The sequence below is a fragment of the Bolinopsis microptera genome, chromosome 8, assembly GCF_026151205.1.
Source record: "Bolinopsis microptera isolate Bmic1 chromosome 8, MBARI_Bmic_1.0, whole genome shotgun sequence".
In the NCBI taxonomy this organism is placed as follows: Eukaryota; Metazoa; Ctenophora; class Tentaculata; order Lobata; family Bolinopsidae; genus Bolinopsis; species Bolinopsis microptera.
Window position 1 is genome coordinate 5328050 of NC_087079.1, and position 23420 is coordinate 5351469.

A 23420-nucleotide genomic window follows, 5' to 3' on the forward strand; every position below is an offset into this window, starting at 1 on the left:
TTCAAATTATAACCAGCTTTGTTCAAATTTTAACCAGCTTTGTTCAGATTGTAATTAGCTTTGTTCATGTCCTCTTAGTTTAGTTTGATCATTCGATATTCTGTGGACTGCTATTGTCTCTTCTTGCCCTTGTTAAATAATTATTCTCCAGTTTAGACTTGACAACTTGAATTTAGGTACAGTAATGTTACCCGGTCTTCTATATGGCTAGTGTATAAATGTGATTCCCCAATGTCTGTTTTAGTGATAGTATAGTACAGACAAATCCGATTAAAAATCGCTTTTCTATTTGTTGCCTTTCAAGCAGATTGAAATTACATCCTTTTTAAGAATAATCAGTTTTTCCACGTGTCTCAACTCTCAATCGATTTCAATCATTTTTGGCAGATTCAAATGTTGTTTTTTTAAATAATTATAATCAAATAAGGCAATTAATTTGAAAAGCATTTTTTAAATGATAGTAATAATCTCTCACTACATAAAAATATTAATATGTTGTCTCTCATTAAATAACACAAAATTACTTCGTCGTGTATATTCAATCTATACAATATATATATTATGTAAAATAGATACCGTCGAATAATCATTTTTCACTTTCTCTGCTAGCACTACGTGTTGGAAATATGACTACTGAAGTATTTACAGGAGCATAATGGCATCTTGCTTTGGCAACTACAACTGCAAGCCTCCTTCTTTCTTCGAGAGGCTATTCCAGAAATCTTCCCCCGAACTCCAAACTCAGGACTTAAAGAAATGTCTGAACATTTTCGATTTGACAGTGCAGGGATTGGCTCATATTGTGGGCGCAGGAATATTCATTTTGACACCAGGAGTTATAAGGATGGTTGCTGGTCCAGGATTGGTAGTCTCTTATCTCTTAGCTGCAGCAGTTCTAATATTTACTGTTCTAGCTTACATGGATTTGGGAGCTAGATACAGAGGTATTGGGAACGCGTATGTGTACGTGTACGCTGCTTTGGGAGAATTTGCTGCAGGACTCGTAGGAACGTTCATTATGACAGAAATGGCATTGGCCGTAGGCTTGGTGGCCGTGGGATTCGGGCAGAATATGGACAAGTTTATCTGCGAGGGGAACGCTCATAAACTTCAAGTTGAGTATTCTAGCACTTTTCTTCCGGATTACTTAGCCGAAAATGTCAACTTGTTGGCTATTGCTTTGATGCTGTTTTGCTGTATCATCAACTGTATCGGAGTCAAACAGGTCGCTATCGTGAATACCCTCACAGTGGCATTTAGTTCCATCTCTCTGGCCATGTACTGCATCATTTCATTTGTGTATGGCAGTAGCAAGACATTCACCAACTCCACTGATCCTGAAACAGGAAGAGGAGGGGTGTTTCCTTATGGATTTTCAGGAGTTGTAACTGGAGCGGCTGTTGTGGTTACTTCCTTCACAGGTTTCGAATCGGTGGTCAGCCTTTCAGCGGAAGCCAAGAATTCTAAAAGAGACGTCCCTCTTGCAACAGGTTTAAGCTTCGGGATTTCTGTTCTAGTTTATCTATTAGTAAGTGCTGCTATCTCCTACCTGGTACCTTGGTATACCCTTAACGAAAGTACGGGGATTCCTGGCTCTTTGCAAGCGCACGGTCTCACAATCCCCAAGTTTATCATTGTAGCAGCGATCCTTTTTGCTTCTGGAAGTGTTGCTCTATGCTGCCTCACCACCCTAGCTCGAGGGCTCATGGTGCTCTCTGAGGATGGATTGATTTTCAGTTGCATTGGTTTGGTGGCCGAGTGCTCTAAGGTACCTTTTATTGCAACAGTCTTCGCTACAGTTGTGATAATTTTCTTTACGATAGTGTTCTCCTACGAGATCCTTATTCATCTGTGTGCAGGAGGAGCATTGATTACTTTTGTAGCAGTCTGCTTCACTCTCATAATTATTTCTTACTCTAAACAAAAGGAAGTTGTTGATGAATCCTCGGGACTTATTCAAAACGAAGTGATGACTGAAGAACAGCCTTCAACATCTTTGGATCAACAGGATAGTGAAATTCCCGGGGACATTGAAAATCAAGAGTGGAAAGTAATCAGTTGGATGACTATTTTCATATTTATTTCGACGATTTGCATCGCGTTTATTTACTGGCCAAGCTCATGGCCCTTCTGGAAAATTCGTCTCCCAATAATGATATTACTTGGGTTGATAAACACTCTAATACTGATCCACATTAAGATGATCTACCACATCCAGCCTCAGAAGAATCCTGGTTTTGTGTGTCCTGGAATACCGTTTATTCCAGCAATTGGTATATTTCTCAACCTGGCTTTGTTCAGTTCCCTTGATACAATGGCGCATCTGATGACTGGTGCTTACTTTGCTGTTGGGGTCTTGATGTATTTTGGGTATGGGTATTTTCACTCTACTATAACATTGAAGAAACAAAAAGAACTAGAACTAATTTGGAGTGATGAGACTGAGCAAGATTTAAGTTAATGATTAGATTCTGTTAAACCAATTTTCTGTACTTGAGAGATACTTCCTATTTTGTAAAGATAAAATGATGAAGTATGTTTCTGTAATTAATTTCTCTGTAGCTTCTCTATAGTTTTTAATTTCTCTGATATTTACCTCGGGCAGTTAAGTTGCGTATATTTTAACTACGACAGTAAATTCCAAAATATGGGTCAATGCTATTGATTGAGTTTTTGATATTATTGAACTGTTGCTTAGAAATCATTTCTCTCCTGTATAATAAAGTTGTTAACTAATTTTTCTGAAAATGTTATGTTCAAATTCACCGAAGTACTAAATTTAAAGTCCTGTTTATAAAATGTATCAAAAAATTAAAAAAAGAAGATTTACTTCTCAATCTCGAAATCTCAGTAATGCAAGTCACTTCAGTGACCGGTGACCAACCATCAAAAACCCATTTTATCTGACTCGCAAAAAATCACATCAAAGCACTTAATCGATGAGGATTAAATGATGGTGTATTCAAAGAATTTCAATTGATTGATTTATAACGGCCAGGTAGCGCAGTTGGTTAAAACGCCAGCTTTGCAATCGTGAGGTTGCGGGTTCAAATCCCACTGTCTCATGGCCCTTCTGGAAATTTCGTTTCCCAATAATGATAGCACTTGGGTTCATAAACACTCTAATACTGATCCACATTAAGATGACCTACCACATCCAGCTTCCGAATAATCCTGGTTTTGTATGTCCTGGAATACCGTTTATTCCAGCGATTGGTATATTTCTCAACCTGGCTTTGTTCAGCTCCCTTGATGCAATGGCACATCTGATGACTGGTGCCTCCTTTCTATACTTCCTATTTTGTAAAGATACAATGAATTATGATTCTGAAGTTAACTTCTCTGTAACTTCTCTATAGTTTATAATTTCTCTGATAATTTCCTCGGACAGTTAAGTTTTGTTTATTTTAACTGTGACAGTAAATTCCAAAATATGGGACAATGCTATTGATTAAGTTTTTGTCATTATTGAACTTTAACTTGAAAATTATTCCTAATTTGTAACATAAAGTTATTCATTATTTTTTCTGTACTAAATTTAAAGTCCTATTTGTACAATTTATCAAAAAATTTAAAAAAGAAGATTTACTTCTCAATCTCGAAATCTCAGTAATGCAAGTCCCTTCAGTGACCGCTTTAAAATTATTTCTATTTTGTAAAAGAGAGTTACTAATAATTCTTCGTCTGTGAATAATATTTTGTTCTTAAGTCCTGTTTATAAAATGTATCAACATTTTTAAATGGTTTACTTCTCAATCTCGAAATCGGTTTAATCTCTCGCCAAAATTCACTGTTTCATCTTGCAAAATACAAAATATTTCAATGGATGGGAAACTGCGCAGAAATGATTTATCTTCATTGATGAAGGGCGACCAATAGATCTTGAGATCCTGAAAAATTCATTTTTTCAAACGTTTCCCAACAACAAGATCACCTGCATTGGTCCTGAATCGCATAAATTATCCTCAAGCACTAAACTATCTGGAAGGGGATTGTTTAAAACATAAAAGTGATACGAAAAGTTTGTTTATCAGGAGCTTTCAAAATACATGTGTAAACCGTCTTCAGCTAAATTGAACAGACTAAATTAAACAGACTAAATTATCTGTTTAGGCACTATACTACTTGCTATACTAGGTAGACAGCCAACCTAGACCTTGTTCAAAATTAAAATCTTTTCGACTTTTCAGATTATTCGGTATACAAAAGTCTCCGTCATACAATATATTATACAGTACATTGAATAAATATACTTTAGTTCTTCCTGTTTTCTAGAGTTTTAAGGTATTAATCATCGATGATTTGAGATGCCAACACTGCACTTTACTTTGCTCACTCATTTTAATATAAATTGGAATTTTTAAATTTTCAATTCGTGTTATGATTAAAATGTAATATACTACATTAACAAGTACAACCCGAACTAAAAAAAATCGCCTTAGTGGAATTACCTTTCATTTTGTTGAACAGGGCAAATTATTTTCCCTCATATCGTTTCTAAGAGCGATGAGGATCAAGGTCTTTTCTTTTTTCTTTTCAGTCAAGGTCTTACTAACCGGAACCACCAGGTCTAAAGAATGCCATCTTACACCGACTACTACAACTGTAAACCGCCTCCCTTGCTCGAACGGCTATTCCAGAAGTCTTCCCCCGAACACCAGGACCAAGACCTGAAGAAATGTCTGAATATATTCGACCTGACAGTTCAGGGTGTGGCCCACATTGCTGGCACAAGTATCTTTATCCTGACTCCAGAGGTTGTAAAGCTGATAGCTGGACCAGGGACGGTGGTATCGTATCTGATATCTGCTTTTGTTCTGTTTTTCACTGTTCTAGCTTACATGGATTTGGGAGCTAGATACAGAGGTATTGGGAACGCGTATGTGTACGTGTACTCTGCTTTGGGAGAATTTGCTGCAGGACTTGTAGGAACGTTCATGATGACAGAGATTGCATTGACCTTGGCTCTGTATTCAGTAGGCTTTGGACAGAACTTGGATAGATATGTGATGGGGGGATACGCTCATGGCCTGCAAGTCAAGTATGCTGGAACCTTTCTCCCGGATTACTTAGCCGAGAATGTCAACTTGATGGCTATAGCTCTGATTGTAGTGTGTTGTGTTATTAACTGTATCGGAGTTAAACAGGTGGCTATAACCAATATTATTTCAATATCCTACGTTATCCTGGCTGACATTATGTACTGTATACTATCTCTGATATACGGAAGTAACAACACATTCGCCCACTCCACGGATCCTGATACTGGGAGGGGAGGAGTATTTCCTTATGGAGCTGCTGGTGTGGTTGCCGGGGCAGCGATCACTGTGGTTGCCTTCAATGGATTCGAAACAACAGTGTCTCTCTCAGCCGAGGCTAAGAACTCTAAAAGGGACGTCCCTCTGGCTGTGGCCCTGAGTTTCGCCATTTCCACCACGATATACGTATCAGTAACGCTAGCTATCGTCTACTTGGTACCATGGTACAGCCTAGATGAGAGCACTGGGATGCCAGCTTCGCTAGATGCTCACGGTTTAACCGTACCCAAATACATTCTGATCGGGGCTATCATGTTAGCAGGTTTCAGTATTGCTCTGTGCTCTCTCACTACCATAGCTCGAGGACTGATGGTGTTCTCTAACGATGGGTTAATTCTGAGTTGTCTCAGTTTAGTGGCGGACTGCTCTCAAGTGCCTGTAGTGGCCACCGTCACTGCTTCAGCTATAACCATTGTCTTCACCATCGTCTTCTCTTTCAAGCTACTTATACACATGGTATCAGGAGGAGCATTGTTGACTTTCTCAGCTGTGTGCTACACCCTTATCGTTATTTCTTACTCCAAACAAAAGGAAGTTGTTGATGAGTCCTCGGGTCTTGTTCAAAACGAAGTGGATAACCGATCATTCACCACGTCTGAGGCTCAAGTGACTCCAGGGTACGTTCACAATCAAGAGTGGAAGATAGTGGGATGGATGGCTTCTTTTTGTACCATCGTTACACTTTGCATCGTACTTATTTATGGGCCTAAATCCTGGTCTTTCTGGAAGGTTCGTCTGCCTATAATGATGGCACTGGGGTTTTTAAACATACTGATACTGAGCTACATCAAGCTGATTTATCATATTCAGCCCCAGAGGGACCCTGGTTTTGTTTGCCCCGGAATACCATTTGTCCCAGCTACAGGGATAACACTGAACCTTGCCCTGTTCAGCGCTTTAGATTCAGCAGCCCATCTGATGACTATTGCTTACATTATAATTGGGATCTTCATCTATTTTGGGTATGGGTATTTTCACTCCACGATAACATTGAGTAAGAGAAAGGAACTGGAGTTAGCATCTGTCTCCGAACAGGATGAACATGATCAATGAAGTTTAATCCTATGAGAACTAGTAACGATTTTCCAGGAGATTTGTTTACAATACAATGATACACCTTCATGTTGTACGTATAATCGCCGAGTAAACACAAAAGGTTTACAATCTTAGTCATCACTGAGAGAGGACTGGGACTATAGGGCGGGAGACTCTAGGGCGTGGAGAGATTTTTTAAACAGGGTTAGGTCTCTAGGGCGGTGGCAAAAAATCACAGAGTTGTTTTTAGTCAATTTTCTTTAAAATAACTAGCACCTATATGCTTATATGCTAATAGGACTATATATAAAGCGAGACGATATATATTATATATGGATGGGTGGATCCGTACCATTTTACTGACACCACGGCATCAACTTTAACGTGACTTTCCACAAAAACCGTAAAATATATACAACCGAAACCTTTTTGACTGGGTCAAATGCTTTAATGGCCTCCAAATCAGCATGAAAAAATAAAAATTGGCCAAGAAATAGGAGTTTAAAGCCAAAAATTTGGACCCCCGAGTGGTGTCAAAAACGCGAATTAAATAGGTAATAATTATTTTAGTCTCTTGAGTCTTGACACCATTTTAGGGTTATACGGATTCCTGCTCGAAAACTTAATAAAACAAAAATATTAACGTATAAAGTATTATACTAACTTCTAATAACATTAATATAGATTTTGTAATATTCCCTGATTATTGATAATAGTTACTTAACTTTATAGAACCATACAGTTTTGATTTATACTTTGTCACATATCCCCCCAATGTACAATGTAATAGTAAAACAACTAGGATTTATTAAACCATTTAAGTCAGCATTGCGCTAATTGATATTTGATTTGAACCAGAAACTTCGTCCCCATCATAACATATCACATTAATTTTGATAAACGCCCCATGGTCGCTGAACTGGCAGGAAATATGAGAGGGGAAGGAAATGTTGTAGAGTATAAGGTAGGTGGGTCAGTGGGAGCAGGTGTGAAAACAGACTCACCAGGTGAGAAGGTGAGAGGAGCTGCAGGGCGAGGCTTGTGAGATTCTGGTAGGTGACTGGAGAAGGAACTGGGAGGTAAGCTGGAACTGGAAAGAAAGGGGTCATCGAAGTACAGAGGCTTTACAAATGTGTGAGGCTTCACGAAAGGTAGAGGCTTAACAAAAATGGGTCCTCGAACACTATCTTTTTGAAAGAAAGTCGAAGCCTGACCGCTTTCATGAAAAAAACTTGAGTTATTCCGCTGATACAGTTTTTCGCCAGTATGAGTCATCTGATGGCTAACTATGAGTGAATTTTTGATTGAACTGTATGAACATTCTGAGCATTTATACGGTTTTTCACCGGTATGAGTCATCCGATGGTTAACTAGGTCTGATTTTTGGCTTGAACTGTAGGAAAATTCGGTGCATTTATATGGTTTTTCACCGGTCTGAGTCATCTGATGTCGAACCAGGGTTGATTTCCAGCCAGTACTAAAGGAACATTCAGAGCATTTATATGGTTTTTCACCTGTATGAGTCATCTGATGGTTAAGCAAGTTTGATTTTTGGCTTGAACTGTAGGAACATTCAGAGCATTTATACGGTTTTCACCGGTATGAGTCATCTGATGTTGAATCAGGGTTGATTTCAAGCCAGTACTAAAGGAACATTCAGAGCATTTATACGGTTTTTCACCGGTATGAGTCTTCTGATGGCGAACTAAGTTTCCTTTTACGCTTGCACTGTAGGAACATTCAGAGCATTTATACGGTTTTTCACCGTTATGAGTCATCTGATGATTAAGCAGGTTTGATTTTTGGCTTGAACTGAAGTAACATTTGGAGCATTTATACGGTTTTTCACCGGTATGAGTCCTCTGATGGTTAAGCAGGTTTGATTTTTGGCTTTAACTGTAGGAACATTCAGAGCATTTGTGTGGTTTTTCACCGGTATGAGTCATCTTATGGTTAAGCAGGTTTGTTTTTTGATTTGAACTGTAGGAACATTCAGAGCATTTATACGGTTTTTCACCGGTATGAGTCCTCTGATGTTTACTTAGGTTTGATTTTCGGCTTGAACTGTAGGAACATTCAGAGCATTTATACGGTTTTTGATTTTCACCGGTATGAGTCCGCTGATGCCAAACCAGTGTCGATTTTAGGCTTGAACTGTAGGAACAATCGGAGCATTTATACGGTTTTTCACCGGTATGAGTTTGCTGATGTGAAACTAAAGCTGTTTTTTGGTTTGCATTGTAGGAAAATTCGGAGCGAATGTAAGCATTTTCACTGGTATTAACCCACTGGTGGCAAGCTATTGCTGACTCCTGGTTGGGACAATCCAACTGAGAAACTGCATTTGAATACACTTCTGATTTAATAAGAAAATTATTTTCCTCCTTCTTAATCTCTGTCTTGATCAATTCTGGTGGAAAACTTTCTTCTTCCATCTTCATTTCATTTTTAACGTCTGGAACATTTTTCTGCTCCATTTCACTAATAAGTCAAGGACTGTACAAAACTAAATGTCAGTGTTTATTTGAAGAGCTTTTCGCTTTGTTTACATCTGACATCAGGCAGAAACAAGCTTATAAAAAGTGATGGTAGTAACCCAGAAAATAGAAAACAAACGAATGTGGTTACCAAATTTGAAACAGGTTAACAAGGTATTCGGATAATGCTGATACTTATAAAGCTACATAAAGCTATTAAACTACGAAACTTAATGTTCTAAACATTTACTAGAAGTGATCTCCAAACTAAAGCTTCAGTACAACTGTTAGTTTGAGCTTCGCACCATAGGTTTTAAATAACAGCAGTTCACTGTTCAGATGTTATATGAGCTAGCCTCTATGTGGTCCACAGGGCGGAGGAACAATACTGTGTGTGTATAATAAGTGTATAACTGCAAATTACATTGTCTAAAGCCAAATGTTTAACTTAAAAGTCTAAATTTCAATGAGGTTCAGGAATAGCGATCCAGCTTGAGGAGTAATTGATTTTCCAAGTTTCGCCCTCTTTTGTTCTTTTTCATTTATTGATATAAGTATAATTTGCCATCTGATAAAATGCATTACTAATGAAATTACTTGACAGTACATTTTTGTTGGAGGAAAAAATTGTTCTATATACTTTCTTTCGCATGTTTTTGATGTTACGTCATAAAAAACTTTTGACCCTAAATATACAGTCATTATCACAATACACTGATGATGCAATACGGATTACGATAAATCATTCTACACTAGAATGACTATTGCTTACATTATAATTGGGATCTTCATCTATTTTGGGTATGGGTATTTTCACTCCGCGATAACATTGAGTAAGAGAAAGGAACTGGAGTTAGCATCTGTCTCCGAACAGGATGAACCTGATCAATGAAGTTTAATCCTATGAGAACTAGTAACGATTTTCCAGGAGATTTGTTTACAATACAATGATACACCTTCATGTTGTACGTATAATCGCCGAGTAAACACAAAAGGTTTACAATCTTAGTCATCACTGAGAGAGGACTGGGACTATAGGGCGGGAGACTCTAGGGCGTGGAGAGATTTTTTAAACAGGGTTAGGTCTCTAGGGCGGTGGCAAAAAATCACAGAGTTGTTTTTAGTCAATTTTCTTTAAAATAACTAGCACCTATATGCTTATATGCTAATAGGACTATATATAAAGCGAGACGATATATATGGATGGGTGGATCCGTACCATTTTACTGACACCACGGCATCAACTTTAACGTGACTTTCCACAAAAACCGTAAAATATATACAACCGAAACCTTTTTGACTGGGTCTTGACACCATTTTAGGGTTATACGGATTCCTGCTCGAAAACTTAATAAAACAAAAATATTAACGTATAAAGTATTATACTAACTTCTAATAACATTAATATAGATTTTGTAATATTCCCTGATTATTGATAATAGTTACTTAACTTTATAGAACCATACAGTTTTGATTTATACTTTGTCACATATCCCCCCAATGTACAATGTAATAGTAAAACAACTAGGATTTATTAAACCATTTAAGTCAGCATTGCGCTAATTGATATTTGATTTGAACCAGAAACTTCGTCCCCATCATAACATATCACATAAATTTTGATAAACGCCCCATGGTCGCTGAACTGGCAGGAAATATGAGAGGGGAAGGAAATGTTGTAGAGTATAAGGTAGGTGGGACAGTGGGAGCAGGTGTGAAAACAGACTCACCAGGTGAGAAGGTGAGAGGAGCTGCAGGGCGAGGCTTGTGAGATTCTGGTAGGTGACTGGAGAAGGAACTGGGAGGTAAGCTGGAACTGGAAAGAAAGGGGTCATCGAAGTACAGAGGCTTTACAAATGTGAGAGGCTTCACGAAAGATAGAGGCTTAACAAAAATAGGTCCTCGAACACTATCTTTTTGAAAGAAAGTCGAAGCCTGACCACTTTCATGAAAAAAACTTGAGTTATTCCGCTGATACAGTTTTTCGCCAGTATGAGTCATCTGATGGCTAACTATGAGTGAATTTTTGATTGAACTGTATGAACATTCAGAGCATTTATACGGTTTTTCACCGGTATGAGTCATCCGATGGTTAACTAGGTCTGATTTTTGGCTTGAACTGTAGGAACATTCGGTGCATTTATATGGTTTTTCACCGGTATGAGTCATCTGATGTTTACTTAGGTCTGATTTTCGGATTGAACTGTAGGAACATTCGGAGCATTTATACGGTTTTTCACCGGTATGAGTCATCTGATGGCGAACTAAGAGTGAATTTTTGATTGAACTGTAGGAACATTCAGAGCATTTATACGGTTTTTCACCGGTCTGAGTCATCTGATGTCGAACCAGGGTTGATTTCCAGCCAGTACTAAAGGAACATTCAGAGCATTTATATGGTTTTTCACCGGTATGAGTCATCTGATGGTTAAGCAAGTTTGATTTTCGGCCTGAACTGTAGGAACATTCAGAGCATTTATACGGTTTTTCACCGGTATGAGTCATCTGATGTCGAATCAGGGTTGATTTCAAGCCAGTACTAAAGGAACATTCAGAGCATTTATACGGTTTTTCACCGGTATGAGTCATCTGATGGCGAACTAAGAGTGAATTTTTGATTGAACTGTAGGAACATTCAGAGCATTTATACGGTTTTTCACCAGTATGAGTCATCTGATGTCGAACCAGGGTTGATTTCCAGCCAGTACTAAAGGAACATTCAGAGCATTTATATGGTTTTTCACCGGTATGAGTCATCTGATGGTTAAGCAAGTTTGATTTTCGGCTTGAACTGTAGGAACATTCAGAGTATTTATACGGTTTTTCACCGGTATGAGTCATCTGATGTCGAATCAGGGTTGATTTCAAGCCAGTACTAAAGGAACATTCAGAGCATTTATACGGTTTTTCACCGGTATGAGTCTTCTGATGGCGAACTAAGTTTCCTTTTACGCTTGCACTGTAGGAACATTCAGAGCATTTATACGGTTTTTCACCGTTATGAGTCATCTGATGGTTAAGCAGGTTTGGTTTTAGGCTTGAACTGTAGGAACATTCAGAGCATTTGTGTGGTTTTTCACCGGTATGAGTCATCTTATGGTAAAGCAGGTTTGATTTTTGATTTGAACTGTAGGAACATTCAGAGCATTTATACGGTTTTTCACCGGTATGAGTCCTCTGATGTCGAATCAGGTTTGATTTCCAGCCAGTACTAAAGGAACATTCATAGCATTTATACGGTTTTTCACCGGTATGACTCATCTGATGTTTACTTAGGTTTGATTTTCGGCTTGAACTGTAGGAACATTCAGAGCATTTATACGGTTTTTGATTTTCACCGGTATGAGTCCGCTGATGCCAAACCAGTGTTGATTTTAGGCTTGAACTGTAGGAACATTCGGAGCATTTATACGGTTTTTCACCGGTATGAGTTTGCTGATGTGAAACTAAAGCTGTTTTTTGGTTTGCATTGTAGGAAAATTCGGAGCGAATGTAAGCATTTTCACTGGTATTAACCCACTGGTGGCAAGCTATTGCTGACTCCTGGTTGGGACAATCCAACTGAGAAACTGCATTTGAATACACTTCTGATTTAATAAGAAAATTATCTTCCTCCTTCTTAATCTCTGTCATGATCAATTCTGGTGGAAAACTTTCTTCTTCCATCTTCATTTCATTTTTAACGTCTGGAACATTTTTCTGCTCCATTTCACTAATAAGTCAAGGACTGTACCAAACTAAATGTCAGTGCTTATTTGAAGAGCTTTTCGCTTTGTTTACATCTGACATCAGGCAGAAACAAGCTTATAAAAAGTGATGGTAGTAACCCAGAAAATAGAAAACAAACGAATGTGGTTAACAAATTTGAAACAGGTTAACAAGGTATTCGGATAATGCTGATACTTATAAAGCTACATAAAGCTATTAAACTACGAAACGTAATGTTCTAAACATTTACTAGAAGTGATCTCCAAACTAAAGCTTCAGTACAACTGTTAGTTTGAGCTTCGCACCATAGGTTTTAAATAACAACAGTTCACTGTTCAGATGTTATATGAGCTAGCCTCTATGTGGTCCACAGGGCGGAGGAACAATACTGTGTGTGTATAATAAGTGTATAACTGCAAATTACATTGTCTAAAGCCAAATGTTTAACTTAAAAGCCTAAATTTCAATGAGGTTCAGGAATAGCGATCCAGCTTGAGGAGTAATTGATTTTCCAAGTTTCGCCCTCTTTTGTTCTTTTTCAAGTATTGATATAAGTATAATTTGCCATCTGATAAAATGCATTACTAATGAAATTACTTGACAGTACATTTTTGTTGGAGGAAAAAATTGTTCTATATACTTTCTTTCGCATGTTTTTGATGTTACGTCATAAAAAACTTTTGACCCTAAATATACAGTAGTTATCACAATACAATGACGATGCAATACGGATTACGATAAATCATTCTACACTAGAATGACTATTGCTTACATTATAATTGGGATCTTCATCTATTTTGGGTATGGGTATTTTCACTCCACGATAACATTGAGTAAGAGAAAGGAACTGGAGTTAGCATCTGTCTCCGAACAGGATGAACCTGATCAATGAAGTTTAATCCTATGAGAACTAGTAACGATTTTCCAGGAGATTTGTTTACAATACAATGAAACACCTTCATGTTGTACGTATAATCGCCGAGTAAACACAAAAGGTTTACAATCTTAGTCATCACTGAGAGAGGACTGGGACTATAGGGCGGGAGACTCTAGGGCGTGGGGAGATTTTTTTAACAGGGTCAGGTCTTTAGGGCGGTGACAAAAAATCACAGAGTTGTTTTTAATCAATTTTCTTTAAAATGACTAGCACATATATCAATATGGGACCCGTCCGATGTTGGATGTCCCTGTTTGCAAGGCTTGTTCTAACGATCAGTTCTTCCATTGGTTTCTGATACTTGCTTTTACTTGCTAGGCTAATTATGCTAAGGTCACTATGAGTTATGACCATCTCATCGTTATGACCATCTGCTCTGCCGAAGCCCGAAGGTGCTTGGCTTAAACAGCTGTACAATATCGCCATTCGATTCTCCCACATCCTCTAAAATTACACAAATTTATATCGATAGATATGGATTTTATGATATGATTTAAAAAGGTACAGTAAGTAAAAGTCTCCGCCCAAAATTGTTTATGTACAGGGTGTTTCAAAAGTCTGGTAGAATGTGGTGCGCTCTAAAATGTACATTAGTGGGCTAGTGTCTGTTTTCCAAATATTAGCACTTTTGCAGGCTAGACACTCTTTTGTCTTTAGAAATTGAAGAAATATCACGGTGATATTATATTTTTAGTTAGTCTTTGTTCGTAATGAGATTTAATTTGTTATAAAATATTGTACACCTTTATCACATGTTAGCTGTACATTGTACAATATACATACAATGTACAATGTACATTTTACTAACAAGTTGAAAACCTGAACACATTTTTAAAACTCACGCTTTGCATTCCTCTGTTTTTTAACGATAAACACATCTTTTGATAAGGCTAAATTCCACCTTTGTTCTGGAACAATTCATACTACACTCAGTTTCTTTTGATAGACCTCAGCTGTTTCCCACTCTATATAACTATATTACGGTAAACTATATTACGCAGTTTTAACGTTTCATCTCAAATCTACTGCTCATGTACATTGTACAATAGCGCTCGGAAATTCGGACAAGGATGACGTGTCATCATGACGTCATCATGACGTGTCCAGATACAGGGTCCGCAGATAGAAGTGGACCCTGAGTACGTACAAAATCACATCCTCCCTTTTCTGTGTATTCGTATTCTCGGTAGAAATCTCTACATAGTCTGTGATCTCAACTTCCAATTTCATCTGGAAAATCTAAGCCCGTTATTTCTTGCTCTTTAAAGTGTGTAACGCCCTCGCGAGAATAAAGATGCTATTCAGCTGCATGGTCCAGTATCTTTTTACTGCTGGTTTTCCTATCATGTTACCATTCACTCTTGTAGTGTAGTATCGAACGCTTCTGGACCGCTGTGACCGCTGCAACATTGCCTTCAAGCTGTATATATTTTATTAACGTTAGTACCACTATAGTACGTTAATTGACAACATCTGTTATATTTGTAAGAAAATCAGTTGAACGCTAATATCCTTCAAGCACTTTACACTTCGTTAGTGTTCTCCTTTGTTCATTTCATGTTTAATTCCTGTTTAATTCTACTATTTTTGATAAAGTCAATGCACTGAATATACACACGAGTATTGAACGAATCAGGACAGGCCGTGTATTCCATGAGGACCGTCACGAATTTCACGGTATACATTTTCGTACTTTCCTTACTACATACGTTATTATTTCCTCTCGCTCTTTTCTGTACTATAGACTATATAATATGTAATATCCGGGAATATTGTTTATTAGTCGCATTGTTCATTGTTGTGATGTTTAGAGTTCAACATTTTCTTTTACTGGTGGATTCGTGTAGTGTTGTTGAATCTCATGATTTGATAGTTCTTTCATTCAAATTTCTGATTGTTTCTGAATAGACTCAGTGAAGACAGATTCTAATTTTCTTTTACCTGAAACAGCAGCTTTTTCCTTTGTCGCATGTACGGAATTAACAGAAATTTTGAACTCTTAACGTAGACTATAAATTATTACAAATTATTTTAGTATAATATAGTTATTAGTTTGTACTCCGCAAGCTATCACGGTGGGGCTGTAGTATAATTTACGGTTTGCTGAATATGTCACCATCACACTCGACTTCTTATACTTCTTGGAGAGATAACCAATGTCCTTGATTAACAGCCATCGGATGATGATAGGAATTTGGGCATCAGTATTTTTGCGTTGAAATAATGAGTGTATCAGGAATTTTGCGTAATGACAATTCGTAAATTAGCGTCTGATAATCCAACGTCAACAGGTCTTTGTGAGTGAATTATAGAATTTTGTGACCGCTTCATTCCATGTTTCACCATTACAGTTAAGGTATAATATTATTGGACAATGCTTGTGTCTATTAGTATTAGAGTGTCAGTAAGTCTTTGTTTTTTAATAACAAAGCCGGGTCAACAGTATATAAAATTTAATATCTGCACGTCTTTATTGAGCAGTTGTTCTCTATTTCCCCATTGCTTTATTTCCAATCTCTCAATTATTACACGTATACACGTACAAATGTACTCGCCGCAACTCTCCGAGCGTCATTTAGAAGTTTCCTCTTTGGTCTGGGTCATTGATGTATTGGCTATCTCTCACCTTTTATCTTTTTAAGGTTTCTTGGATACCTAACATTGATGTATTGGCTATCTCTCACCTTTTATCGTTTTGACTTTGAGGTTTCTTAATTACCTAACATTGATGTATTGGCTATCTCTCACCTTTTATCGTTTTAAGGTTTCTTGAATACCTAATATTGTCTTAAAATAAAGTTCCGTATTTCTATGAGCTTTATTGACGACGGGTGCTTCTACAGGTTGTTTCACAATCCTTGAAATTTGTAGATTATTTCATTGTGTAACCCATTCTTTCCTAGCCATGCTTACACTTCATCACAAGCATCGACTTTAATGCTCTGGAGGACTGTGAATCACAAGGACTAACACAAAACAGGGACATACCAAGATCCACCATGTCATCATGCAATGAAAACTACAACTGCAGACCACCTCCCTTCCTCGAGCGGATATTCCAAAAGTCAACCCCTGAAGATCAACCCCAGGACCTGAAGAAATGTCTGAACCTCTTCGACCTGACGGTTCAGGGGCTAGCGCACATAATCGGGACTGGCATCTTCATCATGACACCGGGTATAATAAAGATGATAGCTGGGCCTGGTATGGTGGTATCCTATCTCATAGCGGCAGCAGTCCTGGTTTTCACCGTCCTCTCTTACATGGACCTTGGAGCTAGGTTCAAAGGTATTGGGAACGCGTATGTGTACGTATACGCTGCTTTGGGAGAGTTCGCTGCTGGACTTATTGGCATCTTCATACTCACCGAGCTTGCCCTGGGTCTTGCCCTGGTGTCCGTTGGGTTTGGTCAGAATGTAGAAATGTTTTTCCTGAATGGTCACGGTCGTAACCTCCACATCGAGTACTCGGGCTCGCATCTTATAAAATATTTCGCCCAGAACGTCAACATCATGGCAATCCTCCTGATCGTTATCTGCTGCTGTATAAACTGTGCAGGCATCAAGAAGGTAGTGTTCACTAACATTTTCACAGTGTCCTACAGCATCTTAGCTCTGACCATGTACTGCATACTATCTCTGATATACGGAAGTAACAGCACATTCGCCCACTCCACGGATCCTGATACTGGGAGAGGAGGAGTATTTCCTTATGGAGCTGCTGGTGTGATTACTGGAGCAGCAGTCACAGTGGTCTCTTACGGTGGGTTTGAAACAGTTGTGAGTCTCTCAGCGGAAGCTAACAACTCTAAACGAGACGTTCCCCTGGCGATCGGACTGAGTTTTGGGTTAACAACTGTGATCTACGTGTCTGTTACCTTGGCTATCGTGTATCTTGCTCCTTGGTATAGCTTAGATGAAGGTACTGGCATACCGGGATCTTTAGAAGCGCACGATCTAACCATTCCAAAGCACATCATCATTGGAGCTATCATGATGGCGTCCGCTAGTCTTGTCTTGTGCACACTCACCACACTGGCACGAGGACTCATGGTCCTCTCTGAAGATGGGCTCATATTCAAATGTCTGAGTTGTGTGGCAGAGTGTACTAAAGTACCGATTGCTGCTACAGTCACCGCGGCAGGTATAACTATTGTCTTCACACTTGCCTTCTCCTACGAGATCTTGATTCATCTGGTATCCGGTGGAGCCTTGCTAACGTTCGCTGCCGTGTGCTACTGCCTCATCGTTATTTCCTACACCAGAACCACGAAACCTGTGACCGAATCTTCGAGGCTCATCGAAAATGAAGTGCTGCCAAGCGAAGCAGAGTCAACAACATCATCACTAGATCTTGAGGAGACAGCAGGTTATATTCAACATCAGGAATGGAAGGTCGTGTTCTGGATGGCATCTTTCTGGAAACTTCTAGCGGTCGCTATAATCCTATTTTACTGGCCCACTGGTTGGGACTTCTGGCATGTTCGTGTGCCACTGATGGTACTCTTGGGGTTGATTAACATATCTATACTGTCGTACATCAAGTTTAACTACTACATCCAGCCTCAGACAGATCCTGGCTTTGTGTGTCCAGGAATACCGTTTGTGCCGGCCATGGGCATAACTCTGAATCTGGCCTTGTTCAGTGCGCTTGATTTATTAGCCCATTTGATGACTGTGGCATATTTTGCTGTTGGATTTGTGATTTATTTTGGGTACGGGTATTTTCATTCAAGGATCACATTGAGGAAGCAGAAAGAGATGGAGATAAATTTTAATAATGAAACTCAAGAAATGAGAATGGAATAGTCTTAAATTTTAATGCTAAATTAGATTTTAATATTAGAAATTTGTAGTACTCAATAGCGTAAAAATAATCCGATATCATTCCTTCACTCGAGTATTTCCGTGTTACAACAAATCTCTGTCAAGAATATTTATTGGTGAAAATAGCGAAAATTATTGTGAACGGTTTGTATCAAGAAAAGTACGGCTATTTGCCTTTAATAAGTAGTACTATTTTCGATATCCCTCTTTTTACAATATCATACATAATACAATCAACAATAATAATTACTTAATATAATATAGTTATGCTGGATTTTGTGATTAAACATGGTTTCTTTTATGTTGATTTTCTGTTTTTGCATCTAAATTAATGTTTTGTAGCTTATACTTTGTTGCTTTCCTGAAGTGCGTCTATAATTCGATTCATTTGTTCTGTAATATGTTATAATTATTTCCGGGAATTATATCCCCGAAAAGTCGTGAACACTGAGCACTGATAATATATCTCGAGACTGCCATTCGCCTTGATGAGCAGTGCCAGAAGTTAATGAAAATAAATAACCGTAGCAATGAACAGCCAAGGTATTATTGTATTATAAACTACAAACTCCCTCACTCGTCGTGAAAAATTATTTAGTGGACATGAAGTTCTCTTCGACGTTCTGATCCGACAAAAAACCGCCCAGCTGATTACTTTCTGTGAATCTTCTCGGTCCGAGCTCAGTACTGATTTTACTGTATCCTCAACTGATCTAATCACTGCAGTGTTCATATCAACATGTTGAAAATGTTGAATATGCTGAATATGTTGCTGGTCTTTTGCAGCGGTCAGTTCTCCCTGTAAATACGTAACAATTCCCTCAGTAACTTCAATTTTAGATCTGAGTTTCTGATTCTGCCTCTCCAGCTGAATTATATACTGGCCCTGCCAGTTTACAATGTTCAACACGTTACTCAGTTTCTCAGCTAGGATATCCTTGGTGGTCTCCCGGCCCGTTGAAGAAGACGCGGTGACTCCCTGAACAAACTGAGTTTTAACCATCTGGAGAATCGACTTCACCCTCTCAGTTTCATCTTCATCCTTACCGGTACCCTCAATCATCAAAACAGTGGTCAAGTCCATAGTTCTTTATAGTCTCGAGTCTAGTCAGAAAAACTCAGAAACATTCGTGAAAGTATCACCAAATGAGACACAATAACGCTGCACATCACATGTCCATAGTGTACACGATCAATAGTAGCTGCAGTACTACAGTAGATGAAGAATAGTCCTGCCCAACGAGTTGATACCTATCAAAGATAAGCCGACACTTATACAAGATCTGTAACAACGTATATAAAAGTTGAAATTTACGATGTGTGGCTAGTGGCTACCAAGTACCTACTATGCTGTGAGGTAAATCGAGAAATGATGGAGGCTAACTACCCCGGGGACTTTTATCTGTTTTTTGCTGTATGTTAATATAACATGCTGCTCGGTAATGGGTTAATTACTGATTTACTTGACTTAAGGCGGCTTCAGCCTCCGATTATTGATGCGCTGTCTCCATAGAACTCTACTAATGATGTTATAAAGATTTTGTTGGAACTTTTTAACTCATTCGTTGTCTGACTGTGGGAACTATTGATTTTTGATCTTCCATAGAACTCTATCCGCCATAAGTCCGCCCATTTCTCCAGTGTCGGCTATCAACATAAGTCATGGCTGGTCTTCCCCTACTCCTCACCTCATGAGTTGGTTCCCAAAGTAGCAAGCGGTTTGCGAATAGTTCTGGGTGCCAGTGGATATGGCCTGCTAGTCGCATCCTGCGCTCTTGGATCTTCATGGTTGCTATCGGTAGGTTGCCATAGACTTCTTTGTTGGTTTTGCGCTGCTTCCAGTCCACATTTAGTGCCATCCTTAGCATTCTAGTGTAATAGCCATCAATGCGTTTCTTCAATTGCTCTGTCCACGTCCACGTTTCAGAACCATAATATAGAAGTATTGACTCCACAGTAGCAACAAATAGACGGATCTTTAGTCCTCTTCTAAGGTCAGACTTGCACATCTTCTTTAGCGTGTTGCAGGCTGCCCAAACCTTAGCTTTTCTGACCCACAGGTCCCTCTCTGTTGTTGCTATCCATGCTCCAATGTATACAAAGTCTGTCACCTTTTCCAGCTGGTTTCCAGAACAGCTATCAAGACTACTCGCCTCCTCTGTCATGTTCAGTCACTTCAGAGTCATGAATTTAGTTTTAATGTCGTTCATGGCTAGCCCCACACTCAGTGCTGCGTTAATTAGATAATTAGGTATTGAACAGCAGCACTAACCAGACTAGTTCAACGGCTCAGAAAGTGACATGACTCCTGTTGATCACTAGTAGAAATTAGTAAAGCTATTAATAATTAGCAAAACAACCTGCCTTCGGTAACTGTTGGTAGGGAGCATCACGGCTCTCTGCATTTGTAGTTAAAAAGGCACCATCCAGATACAATTTTGTTCTAATGTGACCGCGAGATTATTCCCTGCGTTATTAACTATTTAAAACAGCTGGAGGCTGACCAGATCTGATGAGCGGTCCAAAGTACGAACTGCAGCAGCAGGGCGCTTGCGTTGAACAAATAAACACTACGCCTATTATGTAATTTCACAAGAAACTGCTTAGTTACGTTATATTAGAACATTGCGTGTCTCAACATAAACTATACATATCACAGTATCCACTTGATGATGTGAAAATTATACAATAAAATCGTATTAAAAAGATAACTATTATAATGATAACATGTTATCATTATAATAGTTATCTTTTTAATACGTTATAACAGATAAGACTGAAATATCCTTATAATGTAATAAATGCATCTAAAAACACTTCAATACGAGTACCTACCTCGATAAGAATTCGAATGAGCACTACAGTAACGCCCCCTCTAGTAACCAAAGTAACGCCCCCTCTAGCAACCAAAGTAACACCCCCTCCCCCCCCCCCCCCCCCCCTTTAGTAACCAAAGTAACTTCCCCTCTAGTAACCAAAGTACCCCGCCCCAACCCCATCCCCCCCCCCGGCTCCCTCTGTAACCAAAGTAACACCCCCCTCTCTTCAGACCAACTACCGGACATGTTGTTAATGCAGTCTCTAGTGCAGCTACTGCCCCTCTAGTAACCAAAGTGCCCCCCCCCCTCCCCCCCCCCCCCCCTCCCCCCCCCCCCCCCCCTAGTACCCAAAGTAACAACCCTCTCTCTTCAGACCAACTACCGGACGTGTTGTTAATGCAGTCTCTAGTGCAGCTACTACCCCGGTTTGGTCTCACTACTCGCCTGCACGTGGTACAGGAGCTACTGGTACTCACTAGAACTAACCTAAAGTTGGGGGAACAGTACAGTTTACTACCTTCCTGGTACAACGCCGTACTCTGTCTTATGCTCGGTTAGTCACGCTATGTCACGTGGTTAGTCACGTTATGTCACGTGGTTAGTCACGTTATGTCACGTGGTTAGTCACGTTATGTCACGCTATGTCACGTGGTTAGTCACGTTATGTCACGTGGTTAGTCACGTTATGTCACGTGGTTAGTCACGCTATGTCACGTGGTAAGTCACGTTATGTCACGTGGTTAGTCACGCTATGTCACGTGGTTAGTCACGTTATGTCACGTGGTTAGTCACGTTCTGTCACGTGGTTAGTCACGTTATGTCACGTGGTTAGTCACGTTATGTCACGTGGTTAGTCACGTTATGTCACGTGGTTTAGTTAGTTACGTTATGTCACGTGGTAAGTCACGTTATGTCACGCGGTTAGTCACGTTATGTCACGTGGTTCAGTTAGTGTAGACAATAGACATGACTCTCTTTGGTGAACATTTTTTATAAGTTGGCTAATTTCTTACCAATTTAATACCAGGTGTTTTGAAAGTTTAAACATGACTCTATTGGGTGTTTTGAAAATGTCTTATAAGTTGGCTAATTTCTTATAAATAAGCGTTAAAAATAATTTGGTGTATTTTTTTTCGAAATTTCAATAAAATTGAGAAAAATTTCGAAAAATTCCATTTATTTCGAAAAATAAAGCCCCAATCGTTCTGAAACTATCATTCGCCTGCCATAAAGTGGCCATTGCGGTCATTTTGCACCCCCTATGGAGATCTCAAGACCTTCGGGAGCCGAATAACCAATATTAGGGGTGGGGCGTATGGGTTCCTGGAGAAAAATGACTATGAAAATTTTTGCCCAAAAGTTTCAGCTGGACGGTTTTTTTTTGTGGTTCCTGGGACTATGGACAACACATTCCTGTAGACAAACCTTTGTTACGAATTTGTTCACAGATTGACCCATAAACAGCAATTCTTGCCCTAACTATTAGTCAACCTCCTCTTTAGCTGAAGTCATGAGCTGCAATAAATTGTTTTATTGATTTGTTAATTACATGATATTTGGTAAAAGTACACTGGATTAATCAGGAGGAGGGAGTGAGGAGGAGGGAGGACTACAAGAGCAACTATTTGTAACTATAATGGAGCTGCTACACACCATACTGTGGAGGTACTACGAGAAAGCAGGCTCCCTCACTAAGGACCAGATAGGAAGGATACTGCTTGCTGTTGATGAGCTGGAGAGCAAGATATTTAAAACTACTTCTGTTATCAAGATGAGGTAATTATTAGTAACCAGTTTAGTAACTATTGGTAACCAGTTTAGTAACTATTGGTAACCAGATTAGGGTTACTGTTAGTTACTAGGGTATCAGATTATTTGGGGTTTTGTAGGTTGCGATTCGAAAAGTTTGTTTCTATCTCTTATATCGTCAATTACAGTGATTTCTTCAATTCTTCTGGATGAGAAACAAGATTTATGTATTATAAATGTTAATAAGATTTATAATTCAGTTCAACATTGAGTACGATAAAGTTAAAGTAGGTGGACATAGATATTCGTCTCATAAAATTCGTATGATACTATCGGTGTTACAGCAATCATTATCCAGTTTATTTCTTACTCTTCTTCTTTGCCTCTGATTGATTAATTATCAAAATTGAAAAAGGGCTGTGTTTGAGGGTTAGCCTGTGTGACCAGATGCTAAATAGTATACTGAAAAGAGTTTACTTTTTTGGGTTTCGTTACTTTTTAAATGTTTTTAGGGGGCTCCTCTCTTTAATCAACAGCAGTGATTTCATTAG

General features: G+C 38.8%; 6 protein-coding genes across 9 annotated transcripts in view; 4 read left to right on the top strand and 2 right to left on the bottom strand.

Moving 5' to 3' along the window:
• LOC134820250 (neurobeachin-like protein 1) overlaps positions 1 to 23420 on the top strand; it is a 162517-nt gene that overhangs the window by 129501 nt on the left and 9596 nt on the right. For 2 of the 4 annotated variants that reach the window (XM_063830476.1, XM_063830478.1), the window contains 2 exons: positions 21494 to 21673; positions 22704 to 22896. In XM_063830476.1, the coding sequence (XP_063686546.1) occupies positions 21494 to 21673; positions 22704 to 22896 (373 nt within the window). The remainder of the gene's footprint in view (positions 1 to 21493; positions 21674 to 22703; positions 22897 to 23420) is intronic. The other 2 variants (XM_063830477.1, XM_063830479.1) reach the window with 1 other exon arrangement.
• LOC134819977 (high affinity cationic amino acid transporter 1-like) lies at positions 653 to 2738 on the top strand. Its single transcript, XM_063830139.1, has one exon. It carries the CDS (start codon positions 656 to 658, stop codon positions 2459 to 2461), a length of 1806 nt encoding a protein of 601 aa, XP_063686209.1. The 5' UTR covers positions 653 to 655; the 3' UTR covers positions 2462 to 2738.
• LOC134819781 (probable cationic amino acid transporter) lies at positions 4578 to 6371 on the top strand. The gene has a single exon (XM_063829922.1). The coding sequence runs from the start codon at positions 4578 to 4580 to the stop codon at positions 6369 to 6371; it is 1794 nt and encodes a 597-aa protein (XP_063685992.1).
• LOC134819783 (zinc finger protein 84-like) lies at positions 7354 to 8830 on the bottom strand. Its single transcript, XM_063829924.1, is given in 3 exon segments — positions 7354 to 7443; positions 7809 to 7948; positions 7951 to 8830. Coding segments are annotated over 3 exon segments (1110 nt in total).
• LOC134819784 (zinc finger and SCAN domain-containing protein 2-like) lies at positions 9644 to 12463 on the bottom strand. Its single transcript, XM_063829925.1, has 4 exons — positions 12351 to 12463; positions 11539 to 12125; positions 10960 to 11280; positions 9644 to 9711 (listed from the first exon to the last, which is right to left on the bottom strand). Exons 1-4 carry the CDS (start codon positions 12461 to 12463, stop codon positions 9644 to 9646), a joined length of 1089 nt encoding a protein of 362 aa, XP_063685995.1.
• LOC134820251 (high affinity cationic amino acid transporter 1-like) lies at positions 16383 to 18649 on the top strand. Its single transcript, XM_063830480.1, has one exon. It carries the CDS (start codon positions 16475 to 16477, stop codon positions 18281 to 18283), a length of 1809 nt encoding a protein of 602 aa, XP_063686550.1. The 5' UTR covers positions 16383 to 16474; the 3' UTR covers positions 18284 to 18649.